Source organism: Orycteropus afer, unplaced genomic scaffold, assembly GCF_000298275.1.
Source record: "Orycteropus afer afer isolate SDZICR_OR568_19922 unplaced genomic scaffold, OryAfe1.0 scaffold00329, whole genome shotgun sequence".
Classification (NCBI taxonomy): domain Eukaryota; kingdom Metazoa; phylum Chordata; class Mammalia; order Tubulidentata; family Orycteropodidae; genus Orycteropus; species Orycteropus afer.
In genome coordinates this window covers 2,961,638-2,980,991 of record NW_006921916.1, presented here as the reverse complement: position 1 = coordinate 2,980,991, position 19,354 = coordinate 2,961,638, and the positions used below count along the sequence as shown (strand labels likewise).

The 19,354-nt window shown below is 37.9% G+C and overlaps 1 protein-coding gene across 1 annotated transcript in view; it reads left to right on the top strand.

Annotated features, from left to right (window-relative positions):
- Window positions 1–17,915, top strand: part of TCEA1 (transcription elongation factor A1) — a 106,402-nt gene extending 88,487 nt beyond the window's left edge. The window contains exons 9-10 of the mRNA XM_042782458.1: window positions 15,017–15,088; window positions 17,910–17,915. Coding sequence (XP_042638392.1) covers window positions 15,017–15,088; window positions 17,910–17,915 — 78 coding nt within the window. The remainder of the gene's footprint in view (window positions 1–15,016; window positions 15,089–17,909) is intronic.
- Window positions 17,916–19,354: the final 1,439 nt, after the last annotated feature.

The window sequence follows — 19,354 nt, the reverse complement described above, 5'->3', positions numbered from 1 at the left end:
ATTGTGGGGCTGGCGCGGGATCGGGCAGTGTTTCGTTCTGCTGTGCATGGGGTCGCTATGAGTCGGAAACGACTCGACGGCACTTAACAACAGTGCCTAGGATATCAAACTTTATACATTCAATTTCATTTTTGACAGCTTCCAGTTTTTCTAGATCCATGCTTTGTATATTCCATGTTCAGTTTATTAATGGATGTTTGCAGCTATTTCTTCTCAGTTTGAATTGTGCCATGTCAGCAAATGGAGGTCCCGAAAACTTAACTTTATCCATATCATTAAGGTAGGTTCTACCCTGATGAGGCAGCTCTTTTACAGTCGTATTTTGAACGCTTTTCTTCTGGCATTGTATCGGACAGTGTATCTGGGCTATTCATAAAGTTTTTCACTAAAGTATCAGACAGTGTCTCTCTGCTATCCATAAGGTTTTCCCTGGCCAATTCTTTGAGAAGTGGATGGCCTTTCCTTTCTTTCAAGTCTGTCTCAGTCGGTAAGCTGCATTGAAATCTGTGCAGCCCTGCTGGCGTTTGAAACACCAGTGGCACAGCCTCCAGCCTCACAGCAACATACAAGACACCACAGTGCAACAAACTGACAGACAAGTTCATCTACCTTAGTTAGCTGTTTGAAACCTGTCCACCCTCCCTTTACCTGGATCCTGCTGCCATCAGCACTGCCTTCCCTCCTTCCTGCCTTGGGTGGGGGCCCTCTCTCTCTCTCCTTTCCTGCATCGTGCTGCCTTTGGCCCTGACTTTTCCCACCTTCCTGTCTTGGGTGGGGGCCCTCTTACTCCCCTTACCTGGATCCTGCCACTGTCAGCCCTGGTTTTTCCTGCCTTCCTGCCTTGAGTGGGGACCCTCTCCCTCCCCATACCTGGATGCTGCCCCAGAGTCATTGTACCATTTTCCAGTTCCACCAGCAGTGTATAAGTGTTCCAGTTTCCGCATAATCTCACCAGCTTTTTTTTTTTTTTAAATCAGTGCCGTTTTTTTTTTTTTTTTTCTTCTTTTTGTGGGCTCCTAGCACTCCTACGCCCAGACTGACAGCATATCTTCCCTTATCTTTCATGCTATTGGGGCCTAGGGTTCCATGTCACAGCACTATAGGGGTCCCACTAACCAAACTACAAGTAAACAGCTAATAAAATGAAGCAACAGACCCATGTTGATTGTTAATTTGGCCATCTGCCTTTCGTTGCTACCCTGGAGACGCCTTTTTGTGCTCCTACATCTCCCTTGGACCACAACTTTATCCTACTCACTGCTGATGGACATGCTTCATGCCCTCCTCTCTGTGAGGTGGAGATGGGATCTGAAGGTATTATCTACTCTCCAGATTCATCTTTCTTATATTCTCAAGAGTGCTTCAGTGAAGCTGGCCACCATCCTATATCTGATACTGCTTGGCTTGAGTTGCATGTGCAGGAATTCATGTGCAGGGACCCTTAACCAGGGTGCTTATTTGTCCCATTTTGCCCAGAGGAGGGTTCTTAGGTAACAATTGTCAATGCTCCTTTTTCTCAAAATTTTTCCACCTTTGATCATAAATTTCACCTAAGATCTCTGCTCCACCTCTTCCCCGTTCAATGTCAGTGAGTGACCAGACAATGATGGCCCTCATGATGGTGTTCCACTTGCTTTCCTCCATCTCTAGGGTCCACCCCCACACCTCTCTTTATGCTCAGTCAGTAAGAGGGTGCCCCATTCTTGTAGTTTATACATGTATGTTACCAAAATAAAAGAAATGCTAAATACAACAAGCTCAGCTATTTTTTACTTCACATCTTGATACCCACATTATACCAACACTTCACCTCCTTAGTACTGATGAGTAAGGAAGGTCTGAAAGGAAAAGGAATGGTGGGTTGCCCTATTTCTCTGTTTCCTTCTGGGTCATTGTTTTCAGTGTAAGGGATAATTTAAAACAAACAAAAAAAACATTATATCGAAATATAATTTATGTACAGTGAAATACACAAAACTAAAGTGACGTGGCTCAATGCATGTTTTTTTTTCTGCATCGTTGTTTCCTCTCCCCTCCCACCCTGATAACCGACAAAGTTTCCTTCCATATATAAACCTTTCCTTGACTTTATACAATATGAACTAATACTATATTTGTCCTTCTGTGATTGACTTAGTTCACTCAGCATAATGTCTTACAAGTTCATCCATGTTATTCAGTGATTTTCAAAGTCTACATTATTCTTTATTGTTGCATAGTTTTCCACTGTGTGTATGTACCATAGTTTGGTTATCTATTCTTCTGTTGATGGGCACCTAGGTTGTTTCCATCTTTTTGGTATTGTAAATAGTGCTGTGATGAACATGGGTGTGCATATGTCTGTTCTTGTTCTGGCTCTTAACGTCTTTGAAGATACATACCTAGTAATGGGATTGCTGGGTCAAATGGTATTTCTAATTCCAGCTTTTTAAGGAATTGCTATACCGCTTTCCATAGTGGTTATTTCATTTGACAGTCCCACCAGCAGTGTATGAGAATCCCCTCTCTCCGCATCCTCACCAGCATTTGTTATTTTCTGTCTTGTTGAACTTTGCTGCTAGTGCTGGGGTGAGATGGTATCTCATTGCTGTTTTGATTTGCATCTCTCTGATGTCTAATGATCATGAGAATTTCTCCATGTATTTGCTGGCCGCATGAATATCCTCTTTGGTGAAGTGTCTGTTCATGTCTTCTTCCAATTTTTTAATTGGATTCTTAATCTTTTTGTTGGAAAGACAAAAGGGAAGAACACACTTGGCATTCCTCAAGCTGAAAAAGCTGAAAAGGAAAGTTAAGCTCGAGTTGCAATATTGAAAGTTTCTTTGGGCAGTATATTGAATGATTCAGGAAGCATCAAAAGAAGATGGAAGGAATACACAGTCACTGTACCAAAAAGAACTGGTTGATGTTCATCCATTTCAGGAGGTGGCATATGATCAAGAGCCAATGGTTTTGAAGGAAGAAGTCAATGCTGCACTGAGGGAAGTGGCGAAACCCAAGGCTCCAGGAATTGACGGAATACCCATTGAGATGTTTCAACAAATGGATGCCCCACTAGAGGCACTCACTTGGCTATGCCATGAGATTGGGAAGACAACTGAATGACTGGAAAAGATCCATATTTGTACTCATTCCAAAGAAAGGTGATCCCACAGAATGTGGAAATTATCAAACCAGTACCATTAATATTGCACACAAATAAAATCTTACTGAAGATAATTCAAAAACGGTTGAAGCACTATATTGACAGAGAACTTCCAGAAATGCAAGCTGGATTCAGAAGAGGACGTAGAACGAGGGATATCATTGCTGATATTAGAAGGATCTTGGCTCAAAGCAAAGAATGCCAGAAAGATGTTTACTTGTGTTTTAGTGACTGTGCAGAAACATTCGATTGTGTGGGTCATAACAAATTATGGATAACATTGAGAAGAATGGAAATTCCAGAACACTTAATTGTACTTATGAGGAACTTGTACATAGACCAGGAGGCTGTTGTTTGAACAGAACAAGGAGACATTGCATAGTTTAAAATCAAGATAGGAGTGCATCAGAGTTGTAGTGTTTCACCATACTTATTCAGTCTGTATGCTGAACAGATAATCTGAGAAGCTGGACTATATGAAGAAGAACATGGCATCAGAATTGTCAGGAGATTCATTAACAACCTATGTTATGGAGATGACACTTTGCTCACAGAAAATGAAGTTGACTTGAAATACTGTTGAACACTGCAGTCTGCAGTGTGGATTACATCTCAACATGAAGAAAACAAAAATCCTCACAATGGGACCAATAAGCAGCATTATGATAAATGGAGAAAAGATTGAAGTTGTGAAGACTTCATATTACTTGCTTCCACTATCAACACCAACGGAAGCAGCAGTCAAGATGTTTGAGATGTATGTTGTTGTTGTTGTTATTTGCCATCGAGTCAGCCCGACTCATAGCGACCCCTCCTTGGGTTTCCAAGGCAGTATCACTACAGAAGTAGGAATGCCCAACCTTCCTTCCGAGGAGTGGCTGGTGGGTTTGAACCGCCAGCCTTCTGGTTAGCAGTCAAGTGCCTTAGGCACTATGCTGCCAGAGCTGAGATGTATAGCATTGGGCAAATCTGCTGCAAAGGACCTCTTTCAAGTCCTGAAAAGCAAATATGTTTCCTTAAAGACTAAGGCGCGCTCAACACAAGCCAAGGTATTTTCAGTTGCCTCATTGGTATATGACAGCTGGACAATGAATAAGGAAGAACGAACAAGAGAGGATGCTTTTGAGTTGTGGTGCTGGCAAAGAATGCTAAAGGGACCATGGACTGCTAAAAGAACTAGCAAATCTGTCCTGGAAGAAGTGTAGCTGGAATGTTCCTTAGAAGCAAGAACGGCCAAATTTCGTCTCACCTACTTTGGTCATGTGGTAAGAAGGGACCATTCTCTAGAGAAAGATATCATGCTTGGTAAAGTGGAGGGTCCATGAAAGAGGGGAAGGCCCTGAACGAGATGGATAGGCACAGTGGCTGCAACCATTGGGTCAGGTATAGCAAAGATAGTGGGGATGGCACAGGACTGGCAGTGTTTTGTTCTGCTGTACGTGAGGTCGCCATGAGTCAGAGATTAGGCACCTAACAACAGCAGCAACAGTCTTTTTGTTGTTGATATGTTAGAATTTACTCTAAATTTTAGAAATAAGTTTCTTGTCAGATATGTTGTTGCTGAATATTTTTTTTTCCAATTTGTAGGTTCTCTCTTAGAGAAGTGTTTGGAAGTACATAAAAATTTAATTTTCAGAAGGTCCCATTCATCTAGTTTATCTGCAGCTGTTTGTGCATTTTGGGTTATGCTTCACAGTCTAATTATGCCATAAATTAGGGCCCCTAAATTTGCCCCTATTTTTTCCTTGAGGAACTTTATAGTTTTAGGTTTCACATTTAAGTCTTTGATCAACCTGCAGTTAGTTTTTGTGTATGATGTGAGGTATGGATCTTATTTCATTTTTCTGCAAATGGATATCCAGTTTTGCCAGCACCACTTGTTAAAGAGACCACCTCTTGCCCATTTAATGGATTTCAGCCTTTTGTCAAAAATCGGCTGACCATAGGTTGATGGATCTGTTTCTGGGTTCTCAGTTCTGTTCTGTTGGTCTAGGTGTCTGTCATTTTACTAGTATCACGCTGTTTTGACTACTGTGGCTGTCTAGTAGGTTTTGAGATCTTGGAGTGTGAGACCTCCTACTTTGTTGTTCTGCAGTAGTGTTTTGCTTCTCCAAGGTCTCTTTCCTTTCCATTTAAAATTAGTGATTGGTTTTTCTATGTCCTTAAAGAGTGCTGATGGAATCTGGATTGGAATTCCATTGAATGTATAGATTGCTTTTGGTAGTATTGACATTTTCACAATGTTCAGTTTTCCTATCTATGAGCGTGATATGTTCTTTCATTTATGTAGATCTCTTATGGTTTCTTGCTGTGGTGATTAGTAGTTTTCTTTGTACAGGACTTTTGTGTCCCTAGTGAGATTTATTCCCAAGTATTTAATTTTTTGGGTAGCTACTGTAAATGGTATTAATTTCCTTACTTCCTTTTCAACAATCTCTTTGCTAGTGTAGAGGAATTCAACTGTTCTTTGGATGTTGATCTTGTATCCTGCCACTATGCTAAATCTCTTAATTAGTTCCAGTAGTTTTTTTGCTCCGGGAGAGCTCTGGTAGCGTAATGCCTAAGGCACTTGATTGCTTATCAGGAGGCTGGTGGTTCAAACCCACCAGCCACTCCTCGGAAGGAAGATGGGGCAATCTACATCCGTAGTGATACTGCCTCGGAAACCCAAGGAGGGGGTCGCTATGAGTCGGGTCCGACTTGGCAGCACATAACAACAACAGTTTTTTTGCTGGGTCTCTTGGGTTTTCTAGGTATAGGCATATCATCAGCAAATTGGGATAGTTTGATAGTTACCCATTTGGATGCCTTTGATTTCCCTTTCTTGCCTTATTTCCCTGGCTAAGAGTTGCAACATAATGTTATATAGAAGTGGTAATAGAGGGCATCCTTGTCTGGTTCCTGTTCTCAAGGGGAACGGTTTCAGTCTCTTTCTGTTGAGAATAATGTTGGCTGTTGGTTTTGCATATATGCCCTTTATTATGTTGAAGAATTTCCCTTTTGTTCCACTTTTTCTGAGAGTTTTTATCAGCAAAGTGTGTTGGATTTTATCAGATGTCTTTTGTGCATCAATTGATATGATCATGTTATTTTTTCCTTTGTTTTATTCATGTGATGGATGGCGTTGATTGTTTTTCTAATGTTGAACTATCCTTGCATACCTGATGTGAACCCCACTTGGCCATAATTTATTACTTTCTTGATATGTTTTTGGAGTCTGTTGGCTAGGATTTTGTTGAAGATTTTTGCATCTATATTCATGAGGGATATTGGACTGTAGTTTTCCTTTTCAGTGATGTCTTTGCCTGGTTTTGGTATCAAAGTTGTGCTTCCTTCATAAAATGAATTTGAGAGAATTCCAACCATTTTTATGTTCTGGAATAGTTTGAGTAGAATTGTTGTCATTTCTTCTCTGAATGTTCTGTAGATAGAATTCTCCAGTGAAACCATCTGGGTCAGGCTGTTTTTTTTGTTGTTGCTAATTTTTTTTTATGAGCTGTTCAATTTCTTCTTTTGTTATGGGTCTGTCAAATTTTCCACCTTTGTTGCTATTAGTTTAGGTAACTAGTATGTTTCTAGAAATCTGTCCATTTCTTCTAGATTTTCGAATCTGTTGGAGTATAGTTGTTCATAGGAGCTCTGGTAGCATAGTGGCTAAGGCACTTGACTGCTAACCAGAAGGCTGGCGGTTCAAACCCACCAGCCACTCCTCGGAAGGAAGGTTGGGCATTCCTACTTCCGTAGTGATACTGCCTCGGAAACCCAAGGAGGGGTCTCTATGAGTCAGGGCCGACTCGATGGCAAACAACAACAACAACAACATAGTTGTTCATAGGATCCTGATATTATCATTTTAATTTCTGTTGATTCTGTTGTGGGGGAGCTCTGGTGGCATAGTGCCTAAGGCACTTGACTGCTAACCAGAAGACTGGTGGTTCAAACCCACCAGCCACTCCTCGGAAAGAAGGTTGGGCAATCTACTTCTGTAGTGATGCTGCCTCAGAAACCCAAGGAGGGGCCGCTATGAGTCGGGTCCGACTTGATGGCACATAACAACAACAACAACAACAGTTAATATGTAATGTCCTTGTTGTCTCTTATGGTGGTTTTTATCTTCAAGTCAATTTTATCAGAAATTAATATTGCCACTCCTGCTCTTTTATGGTTGACATTTGCTTGATAAATCTTTTTCCACCCTTTTATTTTTAGTTTATTTTTGTCTTTGTCTCTAAAGGTGTTGCTTGTAGACAGTATATTGAAGAGTTATGTTTTCTTATCCAGTCTGCAACTCTCTGTCTCTTGAGTGGTGCATTTTATCTATTGCCATTCAGTGTAATTATCGACAAGTATGAACTTTTTGCTGTCATTTTGTTACGTGCTTTTTCATGATGTTCCTGGTTTCTTTGTTCCATACAATTTACTGTGCTGAGCACATGTTTATGAATCGTTTTATCACTTCTTTCATTGCTATTGTTTTAGTATTTGCTAAATATGTGTGCTGGTCCTCTTTTTTATTTTGATGTGCAGGTTTATCATTTTTCTTTGAGATTACCCTTTGATTTATAATTTTCTTCCGAAGTTTACAATAGTCTGTTCTATCTTGCAGTTGTCTTGACTTCTTTACCATTTAGAAGTTCTGTATCTACACATTTTTTTCTATCATTTTGGTTTGTACTTGTCCTCCTTTGTCAATTGATGTCTCTTGTTCCTTGTTTATAATCTTATAGGCTTATTTACTTTGGATACTCCCATAACTGGGTTGGTTTCTGGCTTATGTCATCATTTGTGTTAATAATTGGTTGTTATTTACTGGTGTTGGTTCTCTGTCCAAAGGACTCCCATTAAGTATCTCTTGTATAATTGGTCTGCTTTTAACAAATTCCCTTAATGTCTGTTTATCCAGAAATGTCCTAATTTCACCATCATATTTGAGGGACAATTTTTCTGGGTATATAATTCTTGGTTGGAAATTTTTCTCTTTTAGGGTTTTATATATACTATCTGTGGTAGTTATGTTTGTATGTCAACTTGGCTAGGCCTGGCTGAGTGGCTGGGCAGCTGGTGGTAGTTACTCCCCATGATGAGACTGGCAATCAACTCCATGGTGGTATCTACCATAAGCTGCTGAGTAGCTGCCTTTGGGATGTTGTCTGCTTCCTGTAGGAGAAGACTTGGGAATGGTCTGTAGCCTGTGGCATACTTGGACTCTGCATGTAGCCGTGTTGTTGCTCAGCAGCCTGCTATACTCTGCCGATCTTGGGACTTAGAGTGGACTTAAGTTAATGGTCTGCCGTGTGGTTTGGTAACATTGGGACTGTGTCTTTTTACTTGTCAACTTTGGGGCTTCACTGCCTCAGCAGCCAGCAGCTGTCTGAGTGCAGAAACGCCTCTAGCTCCAGTGGGCCGGGAGCGGGAGGCAGAGCTGGACCCCAAGGTTGAGGTGTTTTCACCCAGCCCCTAGAGCTTGACACTTTGAACTTGGACTTAAAGCCTCCAGATTGTAAAAATAAACTCCTGTTTGTTAAGGCCATCCCATTTGTGGTATATTCTTGTCAGAGCGGCACTACGTAACCAGAACACCATCCCATTGTCTTCTTGCCTGCATGGTTTCTGCTGAGAAATCCAAGATTAGTCTTACTGTTTGCCTCTTTAGGTAACTTTTCATTTTTCCTGTGCTGCTTTCAGGAGTCTTGTCTTTGTCTTTGGTTTTGATGAGTTTGATGTTGGTATGTCTTGGTGATTTTCTTTTGGGGTCTATTCTGTTTGGGGCTTGTTGGACTTCTTGAATGGATATATTTTCATCTTTCATCATACAAGGAAAATTCTCTTCCAATAAATCTTCATTAATTTTCTCTGTGGTTTTGTCTCTTCCTGTTCTGGAATTCAAATTACATGTAGGTTATTCCTTTTGATGGTGTCCCACATGAACCATAGGCTTTCTGATTTTGTTTTGATCTTTTTTCTCATTAACCCTTTCCAAAGAAGTATTGAGGTATTGGTCTTTAATCTCACTAGTTCTGTTTTTCTTTGATTCAGTTCTATTCCTTTGCTTATTCGATGTGTTGTCTATTTCTGAGCATTTAGTATTAATATTCTGGATTTCTATCTGTAGATCTTCTGTCATTTTTAATTTGTTATTTATTTTGTCATTTTGTTCCTGTGTTGTTTTTTGAAATTGTTCTACGGTTTTGTCAGTGTTTTTCCTCAATTTTGTCAGTGTTTTCCTTGATCTCTCTCTCTGTCAATCTGTTGAAGGTACCTAAATATAATTCTTTTGAATTCCTTATCAAACAGTTCCAGTGCTGCTGCTTCTTCAGGATTGTGTTCTGAGTCGGTATCCTGGTCCCTTGCTTCTCCTGCTTTATCTTGTTTCTTTGTGTGGCCTGCAATGCTCTGTCACCTCAGAGACGTTGTGACGTTTTTGTGTTTATATATAATTTGTGATTGTATGTTGGAGTGATTTGCCCAAGATTTTTGTTTTCTTTGTTTTGTTTTGATGTTATCTAAGTAAACAGGATATTGTGTTCCTCTGTTCTGTAGTTGGCAGCACTTATACACTCACTTTTTGTTTTATATTGTTCTACACTCACCACTTAAACACTTACTTTTCCTATTGTCAGCTTCCTATATGTCCCTGCAATCCTTGACAGGCTCCAAATGGAGCTTATTCTTAGGTCCCTGGACTCCGAATGAGAATGTTATAATCTTAAATGTCCAAAAAGACCTCCGCTTGTAAACACTCAAAATGGCTGCTTCCTTGGTCACTTTAAATGTCCAAAATGGCCACTGCTTGTAAACATTCAAAATGATGTGCTCTTGGTCACTTTAAATATCCAAAATGGCCTCTTCTTGTAAATAGTCAAAAGGGTTGCATCCTCTAGACAGCCAAAAGTTCACAGTTCAGGTTGTCTCCCTCCTTGCTATATCCCTTCTTAGTTTTTGGACACCAGCACAGTCGTCCCTGCAGTCCTTGGTGCCCAGGGCTGATCTTTAGGTCAATTCTCAGGTCCTGACACCACTTCGAGGAGCTCTGGTAGCATAGTGCCTAAGGCACTTGACTGCTAACCAGAAGGCTGGCTGGTCCAAACCCACCAGCCACTCCTTGGAAGGTTGGGCAATCTACTTCCATAGTGATACCACCTCGGAAACCCTCGACGACATAATATCTTCCAAGTTCATCCACATTATTCTGTGTTTTGCAGATTCTCCATTATTCTTCACGGTTGCATAGTATTCCATTGTGTGTATGTACCACAGTTTGCTTATTCATTCCTTGGTTCATGGGCACTTAGGTTGCCTCCGTCTCTTTGCTATTGGGAATAGTGCTGCAATGAACATGGGTGTGCATATATCTACTCGTGTGTGGCCTTTCTTTTCTTTAGGATATATACCTAGTAATGGGATTGCTGGGCCAAATGGTATTTCTAATTCCAACTACTTTAGGAATTGCCATACCAATTTCCACAGTGACTGTATAACTTTACAGTCCTACTAGTAGTGTATGAGAGTCCCAGTCTCTCCACATCCTCACCAGCATTTGTTATTTTCTATCTTGTTGAACTATGCTACTAATGCTGGGGTAAGATGGTATCTCGTGGTTGTTGTGATTTGCATCTCTCTAATGGCTAATGAAGGAGCTCTGGTAGCGTAGTGCCTAAGGCACTTGACTGCTAACCAGAAGGCTGGCGGTTCAAACCCACCAGCCAGTGATACTGCCTCGGAAACCCAAGGAAGGGTCGCTATGAGTCGGGTCCAACTCAACAGCACATAACAACAACAACACTTGGAAATATTCAGGCAGTTGGTGCCATCAGAGTAGCTAACAATCCGCAGCTCTGCTGTTTTCTTAGTTACTGTTTTCATTCAGATTTTTCCATTAGTTGGTGCCTAATCCACTTCTGTATACTTCCTTTCAAAGCTCAGAGCTCCAGGATTTTCTTCTGTATCTCTGCCAATTGGTTTCTCGTTTCTTTGTTGAAGAGGGTCTGTGTAGCTTGTTTGCCTATTCTGCCATCTTACCAGAACTCCCAGTGATTGCCTTGTTTGCAGGGATAAGATAGTAACTCATTGTAGTTGTGATTTATGTCTCTATTATGGCTAATGAAAAGAACTCTGGTGACACAGTGCCTAAGGCATTTGACTGCTAACCAGAAGGTTGGTGGTTCACATCCACCAGCCATTCTGCAGAAGGAAGATGGGACAGTCTACTTCTGTAAAGATTTACAGCCTTGGAAATCCAGTGGGGGTTGTTATGTGTCAGAATTGACTCAATGGCAGTCAGTTTTGTTTTTTTTTTTTTTATGGCCAGTGTTAATGAGCATCTCTTTATGGGTTTGTTAGCTGTCTGAATGTCTTCTTTAGTGAAGTAGATCTGTCCTTTGCCCATTTTTTATTTGTATTATTAGTCTTTTTGATGGTAGAAGTAAAACAACTTTAAAATATGAAGTGTTGATATATTTACATAATCAGATTATAAATAAGATAAAAAAATTATCAAGTTTGTTTCATTCAGTAGAAAAAGCTTAGTTTAGAAATGAAGTTATAATTTTTTTCTTAGAATAAAAACATTTTCTCTTTATACAGAAAACATCAGAAATTCTCTGAAAAGTAACAAATTAATGAGTCAGGGCTTTAAACCAGTTCAGTCATGGTTGATGAAGTGAAACTAGAACAGACTTGTATTTTTAAGATTTGAGTAATTTAGGGTGCTGACTAGAATGGGGAAAAAAATGGGTCAAAGCCTTGGAATTGGATACTTGAAAGAGGCATAGTAAGCCCCTTCAGGAGCCTGATCCCAGAGATTGGGTTATTACCAGGACTGTGAAGAGCAACATATACTCAAAGCAGTACAGTGTCTGCCATTTTTGAGTTGGGGACTATTGTTTTCCACTCATTCTGTCAAGAGTTTTGACAGAATGCATGCCTGCTGTCTTTGTTTTCTAAGAAGGAGATTAAATTTCTGCTTGGGCTTTGATCCTTAATTCTTCCCATTCCAGTTACCATGTTGGTTCACTCACATTTTAAAAATTAAGGCCCATTCCTATGTTACTTTGTTGGCCATGAGTGAAACACGCTGACCCAGTACAGAGCCCTGATACAAATAAAAGAAACGTGACTCTTGGTTAACATGTGTCCACCAGACGATTAAAATGTTTACCAAGAGAGTAAAATGTTCTTCATAGCTATACTTTTAGGGTCCTGGATATCAGTTTTAAGTATGTGTAAAAATTTCAGAAGACTTTTTCAAACTTTTATAAGAAGGTCTTAAATAAGCAGAATGCTGCTGTTTTGGGAATGGATTTTCTTTAGATTCCTTTATGAGAGTTGATGGGTACCACGAACATTCCAGTCTTTTAAGTGGTGAGAAACTGGGATTCAACATCTCACACTAAAATAGACAGTATTCACAATATAGTAAGTATTATTAGTATCTAACTTCTTGCCTTTACCCTTCTTCCTCTTCTCTTCCTTTAACATAATTAAATTTAAGAATAAATGTAAACTCTTAAAATGCTTTGTCAACTTTCTTCAGGAATGGTTAGTTAAAAAAGTAGCCTTTCTGTCTTTGAGACTTTTGATTCCAAGAATTCTCTTCACTGGAAAAGTTTAAAAGTCTATAATCTTTTTTTTTTTTTTTAATTGTGATTTAGGTGAAAGTTTGCAGAGCAAATTCATTTTCCATACAGCAGTTCATACACATTTTGTCTTATGATACTGACTATAATTCCCCACAGTGTAACAGTTGTTTTTATACTTCCTCTCTGTAATTACCTCTTCCCTGTGTCCTTCGCTCCCATGCAGTCCCACTGCCAGAGCTGTCTCCCTGTGTAAACACTGCCCTTCTGTTCTCCTATTATTGATCACTCCAAGCAGTGTATGTGTATATCTACCTGATGTAAATGTTCAGCCCATATACCTGACTGTTGTTTAGCTGGAAGCTACAGGAGTGAGTTCAATTCCAGACCTGAAGGGTAGTTAGCGGCCATAGGTCTCAGGGGTCTCACCAGGCTCTATTAGACCAGCAAACCTGATCTTTTTTTTTATGATTCTGAGTTTTGTTTCACATTTTTCTCCCACTCTATCCAGAATCTCCTGCACCAATACCATTCCAAGTGGTTGACAGTGTTAGCTGGGCACCATCTATTTCTTCTGTTCTTATGGTTATATATAGGCTGAGGCTTACATGGTCTACTAGTCCCTTGGACCAATTTTTTCCGTGCATCTTTGTTTTTCTTCATTCTTCTTTGCCCTGGACAAGGAAAGACCTATCATTGCATCTAGATGGCTGCTTGCAAGCTTTTAAGACCCCAAAGTAGGATGTAGAACAGTGTTTTTGTGTGGTATGTTATGCTATTTGAGCTTGATGTCCCTTGTAACGATGGGCTCAAGCCCCCAGCTCCAAGTACTGGGTTCCTCCAGGTAGCTGGCTGTGGCCAAGAACTCACCACAGCCTTGTCCCTTGGCAGCTCTGCTATATAACTGGACATTTTTATAGCACATACATATACGCTTATAGAAACATTGTCTGCCAACCCTGTGCATGGTCATGGGCACACTAAAGTCTGTAGTCTTTTGAGGATAAAAATTTAAAACAATCATATTAGCTTTTTTTTTTTTTTTTTTAGCTTTGTAATAGTATTTGTTGTTGCTCTGGTGGTACAGTACATAAGGCATTTGACTGCTAACCAAATGTTGGTGGTTCACACCCACCAGCTGCTCTGCAGAAGGAAGATTACTTCCATAAAGATTTACCATCTTGGAAACCCAGTGGGAGTTGCTGTGAGTTGGAATCGACTCGATGGCAGTGAGTTTAAGCTTTGTTTTTTTGTTGTTGTTAGCTGTCATGAAGTTGATTCTGACTCATAGTTATACCATGTGTGCAGAGTGTAACTGCTCCATAGGGTTTTCAAGACTGACCTTAGAGAAGTAGATCACCAGGCCTCTCTTCTGAGACACCTTTAGGTGGCTTTGAACCATCAAACGTTTTCCCTAGAAGTTGAGTGCTTAACTTCTGTCACTCTGCAACTTCTCAAGGAAAATTTGAACAGTCAGAAAAATAGGAACAAGAAATTTAAAATCACCAATAGTCTGCCACCCAGAGAAAACAATGATAATATTTCAGAGTCTGTAGTATTTCATAGTCTTTCCTAAATAGTTGCAGCTGAATACTTTGGAAAGTATTTTATGCACTTTCTTTCATTTAGCTATTAGAATTTAAGCATTTTCATCAAAAACTTTTATAAATATATTATTGGTTGCTTAACTTATTTAAAAGCTCAGTGATTTCTATGTTTGTTTCCAGTGTCTATGCTATTACAAAATTATATTCTTCAAACATCCTTTTATATAGATCTTTATTTGCATTTCTAAGTATGGTCTTAAAATAGAATTGATATCAAACTCCTGGGTTACAAAGAATGGTTATTTAAAGCTCTTTCCTGTTGGTGACCAGCTATTTGAAAGGTTGTAGAGTTAGATTTTCACATTTGTCAGACTGAAATAATTTTTACATCTTTGCTAATGTGATAGGAGAAAATTGATATATCTTTTAATTTACATTTCTGTGCTTCATAATGATGAATAGTTATTCATATTAGCCATTTATAAAAAATTTAATGAGTGACTGTCATGGATTTCCTCACTTACCTGAAATAAACAAATGAAAAGACAAACAAACAAGGAAGTATGAAACTAAGATTTGGTAATGTATACTGTTTGGGTATTATTTAACTTATTTGAACTTCCTTCAGGCTCTTGTTTTATTGTGGTACCATAGTGGTTGTTATATATCTTCACATAAACTGTTCTTATTTAGGTCTTACTTTTTATAGTACTGCATTAGGTAATGTTTTTCACTTACTTTTGTTGCAGGTACAAACCCGCAGTGCTGATGAACCAATGACAACATTTGTTGTCTGTAATGAATGTGGAAATCGATGGAAGGTATTGTACCTCTTGGTTCATATTATAATCATTTATAAAACCGAAAAAAAAAAAAACAAAAAAACTCAATGCTGTCGAGTTGGATCTGACCCCTAGCGACCCCTCCTTGGGTTTCCTAGGCGGTATCACTATCGAAGTAGATTGCCCAACCTTCCTTCTGAGGAACTAGCTGGTGGGTTTGAACTGCTAGCCTTCTGGTAGAATTATTTATTTAAATTTTGTTGTAAGTCTGCCTACATATCAAATATATTCATAGCCTCACACTTGACCAATACCAGGGAAGTCAATGACTAACCACTTGTGATGGGATGTCATATTTTGTACTCTTAGAAATAAATGCTTTCTTTTATTACCTTCATATTGTTTTAGAGCATGAGTAGTGGAAGTGAATCTTAAATGTGGATTATTATATCATAGTCCTACATATACTATGTTCGTTCAATTTTGAAAATACAAACACTTCTACTTTTGTACTTCTGGCTTATCTGTACATATATATCAACATATGTAATTGTTGAAATCAAGCTCACTGATTTTAGTGTTTATTTTAGGAAATACAGATGTCTACTGTTGTTTGGTAGGCTTTTCATTAAGTCTTCATATTGTTCATGTAGTCTTAAATTAGTCCACACAGGTAAATTTTTGTCATTTAAATGATTAATTCTTGAGTGTTTTTTGTAAGCCCTAGAAATATAGTTTAAAATTGGGTGAAGGATTGAACATCAGCTCTAAGAACACTTGTATTATTAATAGAGATGGGATGGGAAGGGAGATGTTGGAGAGATTCACATAGAAGGAAAATAGTCTTCGGAGCAAAACAGACTGTGAACTCTCTTGCTACTTACCATTACTTAACTGTAATTTTTTCATGTATTAAATGGAAATAATACATTTTAGGTTACAGTGAGTAGAGATGATATGTTTAGAGTGCCTGATAAATTGTCAGTGCTCCGAAAATGCTGGATATTTTTCATTAGTTTTTGTGAAGTTTATACAAGAATCCCTTTATAAAGTAATGCAGACTTTTCAGCTTAGTGCTTATATTGAATTATACATAGGTTAAAGCAGTTCCTGAAAGTCAGAAGTGATAATAAAAGCAAGACAGTGGGTGTATATCCCCTACAAATACGGTATAGGACTTTGACCCTAGACATTGTTTTAAGTGTTGAAGAGAGTACTCATTTTATTATACAAAAAGATTTACTTCTGAATTGAGGAGATGACTAGTATTGAGTCCATCCTCATGGTTTGAAGCAGGATGTCTCTTGTCCTTACATGTTGACAAAAGTTTTTACATTAGCGTAAGAGAAGGACATTCACATTTGTTAAAATCTTTTGAGTAAACCTGGATTTTTCAGGTAGTGCTCTTAGATTTGTTTTGCTTGATGGGTCATTATCAGGAGCAGAGATACTGCAGCTGATTTTAGACACAGGCAGTTTGCAGCATAAGGTCTGACATAGCACCCATTGGATTTAAAGAAGTGCATGCCTGAAAAATACAGCATCTTTTAAAAAATACCAGTTTCTCTTTAGCAAAATAAAGTTTATGTCATATTATTCATACACTTGTATCAGTGTACTTCCATTGTCTATTTAAAAAGCTTATAAAATATTTCTTCTTTTTTTGACAGTTCTGTTGAGTTGGAAGAATTGGCAAGATATCTGGACCATTAAGAAAATGAATTTTGTAATTAGCTTTAAAACTAGGCCAAGCAACTAATTTCCCTGCAAATCAAATTTTTAAAGCAGCACACATCTCTTTGGTTAGTCTTTTTTTTTTTTTTTTGACATAACATCCCCTTCTTAAATGCCTTCTGTAGTTTCAGATCAGTAGGGAGACCATGTAATAATTGTATGGTATCTGTTTAAAAAAAAAAAAAAGAAAGTGTTCCTTTTTCTTTTCATTTTTATGAGTAAGTTGACATTAAACTTTTATGAATTAAACTTTCGGCAATTGAATTTATTTTTTTTCTTAAAGGAAAATATACTTTAACTTTTTTATAGGGTGAAACATACACACTAGAAATGCTATCTTCCCTGTTAATACGTAAATGGAAATTAAACTTTTTTCCATATTGGCATGTTTTTGCAAATATTAAAGGAATAAAAAAAATAATTTTAGGTTTATCAAATATGGTGTGTATTCAAACAGTACTTCTTGACCAGCTTATCTAAATTGTACATAATATTTGGACTGACATATGAATCTGATTTTAATTATTGTATTCACTTGTTTGGGATAATTAGATCTTACTTTGCATCTGTAACTAACTGTGATCATCATTTCTTACAATTTCTTATACATGTACATTACTTGTACATGACTTAGTTGAAATCAGTTTGGGTTTGTTGCTTATTACTTGTTTAACTTTGTAGTTTTATTTTTACAGAAGATCACTGTTGTAGTTTAGTAGAAATTTTGTAAATCCCCACACAAGCAAAGATTAAAAGCTTTTGTTTTCCTCTCTCATAGGAAGACACACTGGGAAGAAAAGTAGCATTTTACAATAGTGTACTTATTGTAAGCAGTTCACAACTTGATTTTTATTTCAGAATTCATACTGACCAATAATTAAGCTTAAGGATTCTATAAACCATTAAAGCTTAAGGACTCTATAAACCAATAAAACTATAGTCTTTCTATATGGAGGTTGATAGAAAATACTTTTGCCTTGAGTCTTATTTGCTGTTTTATTTAGTTACATACTGAATGATGTTTAACAAACTGGATATGTGGGCTATAACCCAAATAATAGCACAGATCTTACAATTCAGTTTCACTTTTTGTTTTGTTTAATCGAATGCCTTTTGTTCTGTTTAGGAATGAGAACTAATGGTTTCACTTTGATTCCTTTGTGTATACTTCTTGTAGCACCTCTGATAGACCAGTGATGCAGAGATCACATTTTATCATACATCTGCTTTCTGTCAGACACCTATAGAAAGACCTCAGTACATGCTTTTTACTTCCTCTTGTCACCTTTTCCTCATTTCTTATCGCAAGTCATTTTGACATAATACAGAAAATAATATTTTAAGGTCCATGTTAAGCTCCGTATATAAGAATTGGCCACTGGTACCCACCCACTTCTACTTTGTCAGTTTACTGATTAGCCTGTTGTTTTAGTCATTTTAGAAAAAGTTGAATTTTGGAAAGAGTGAGTTTAAGAAGCATAAAATAGTCTCATTTTTAAATTAAGTGATCCATTTTTAAATTTGTAATTCAATAAAGTTTTTTTTGTTAAAAGTGTATTACATTTTGTCATTTTATTTGGACATTGAAGTGTGTTTTACCTTTTGTTTCCAAAGTTTCTTATCCTCCAACTAAGATTTTTTTAAAACAGTAATACTTTATTGTGTTTAGAGTGAAAGTTTACATGGTAAATTAGGTTCCCATTGAATAATTTCTACACAAATTATTAAATGATGATAGTTAGAGTTTTCACAATATGTCGTCATTCTCATTCATTCTGCTCTGGTTGTACCGTTTCTAGTAATCCCTGCCTCTTTCCTGTGTCATCGTTGCTTTAGTTTAGAGTAATTTTTGGCCATTTGGTGGTCTATTAGATGATTTTTTAAAGGAGGTTATTACTCACAGATAATATTCTTTATTTTATAAATCAGTCTGTTATTTAGTTAACAGGTAATCTCAAGGGACAATTACAGTTTATGGTTTAAAGCTTATCTCAGGGTGATAGTCTTGGGAAGGGCTGTAGGCTCAACTGGTCCAGTAACTCTGGACTTTTTAAGAATCTGAGTTCTCGTCCACATTTTTCTTATGTTCTATCAGGATCCATCAGAATGCTCAGTAGTGGTAAGCAGGCACCATCTAGTTTCTGTGGTCTCAGGGTTGATCAGGCTGTGTTTTGTGTAGACTATTAGTGCTATACACTACTTTGTTTGAGTCTTTCGTTACTTCTTTCCTTTTTGTTCTTGACAAGTAGAGACCAAGAGTTTTCTCTTAGGTGTCTGCTCACAAACTTTTAAAACCCCAGACACTTCTCACCATGGTGGGATGTAGAACATACACTTTTTGAACTATATGATGCCAATTAACTGAATTATCCCACAAGACTATGGTTCTAAGCCTTCACACTCCAAAAACAATTTCATGAGGTGTTTGGTTATATTGAAGAAGTACCATAACTGTGTCCTCTTTGTGGTTTATTATATATATGGATAAACATGCATGCACATACATACCTGTGTGTACATATGCATATAGATAGATCTGTCTGTGTATACATGTATGCCCACATACGCATA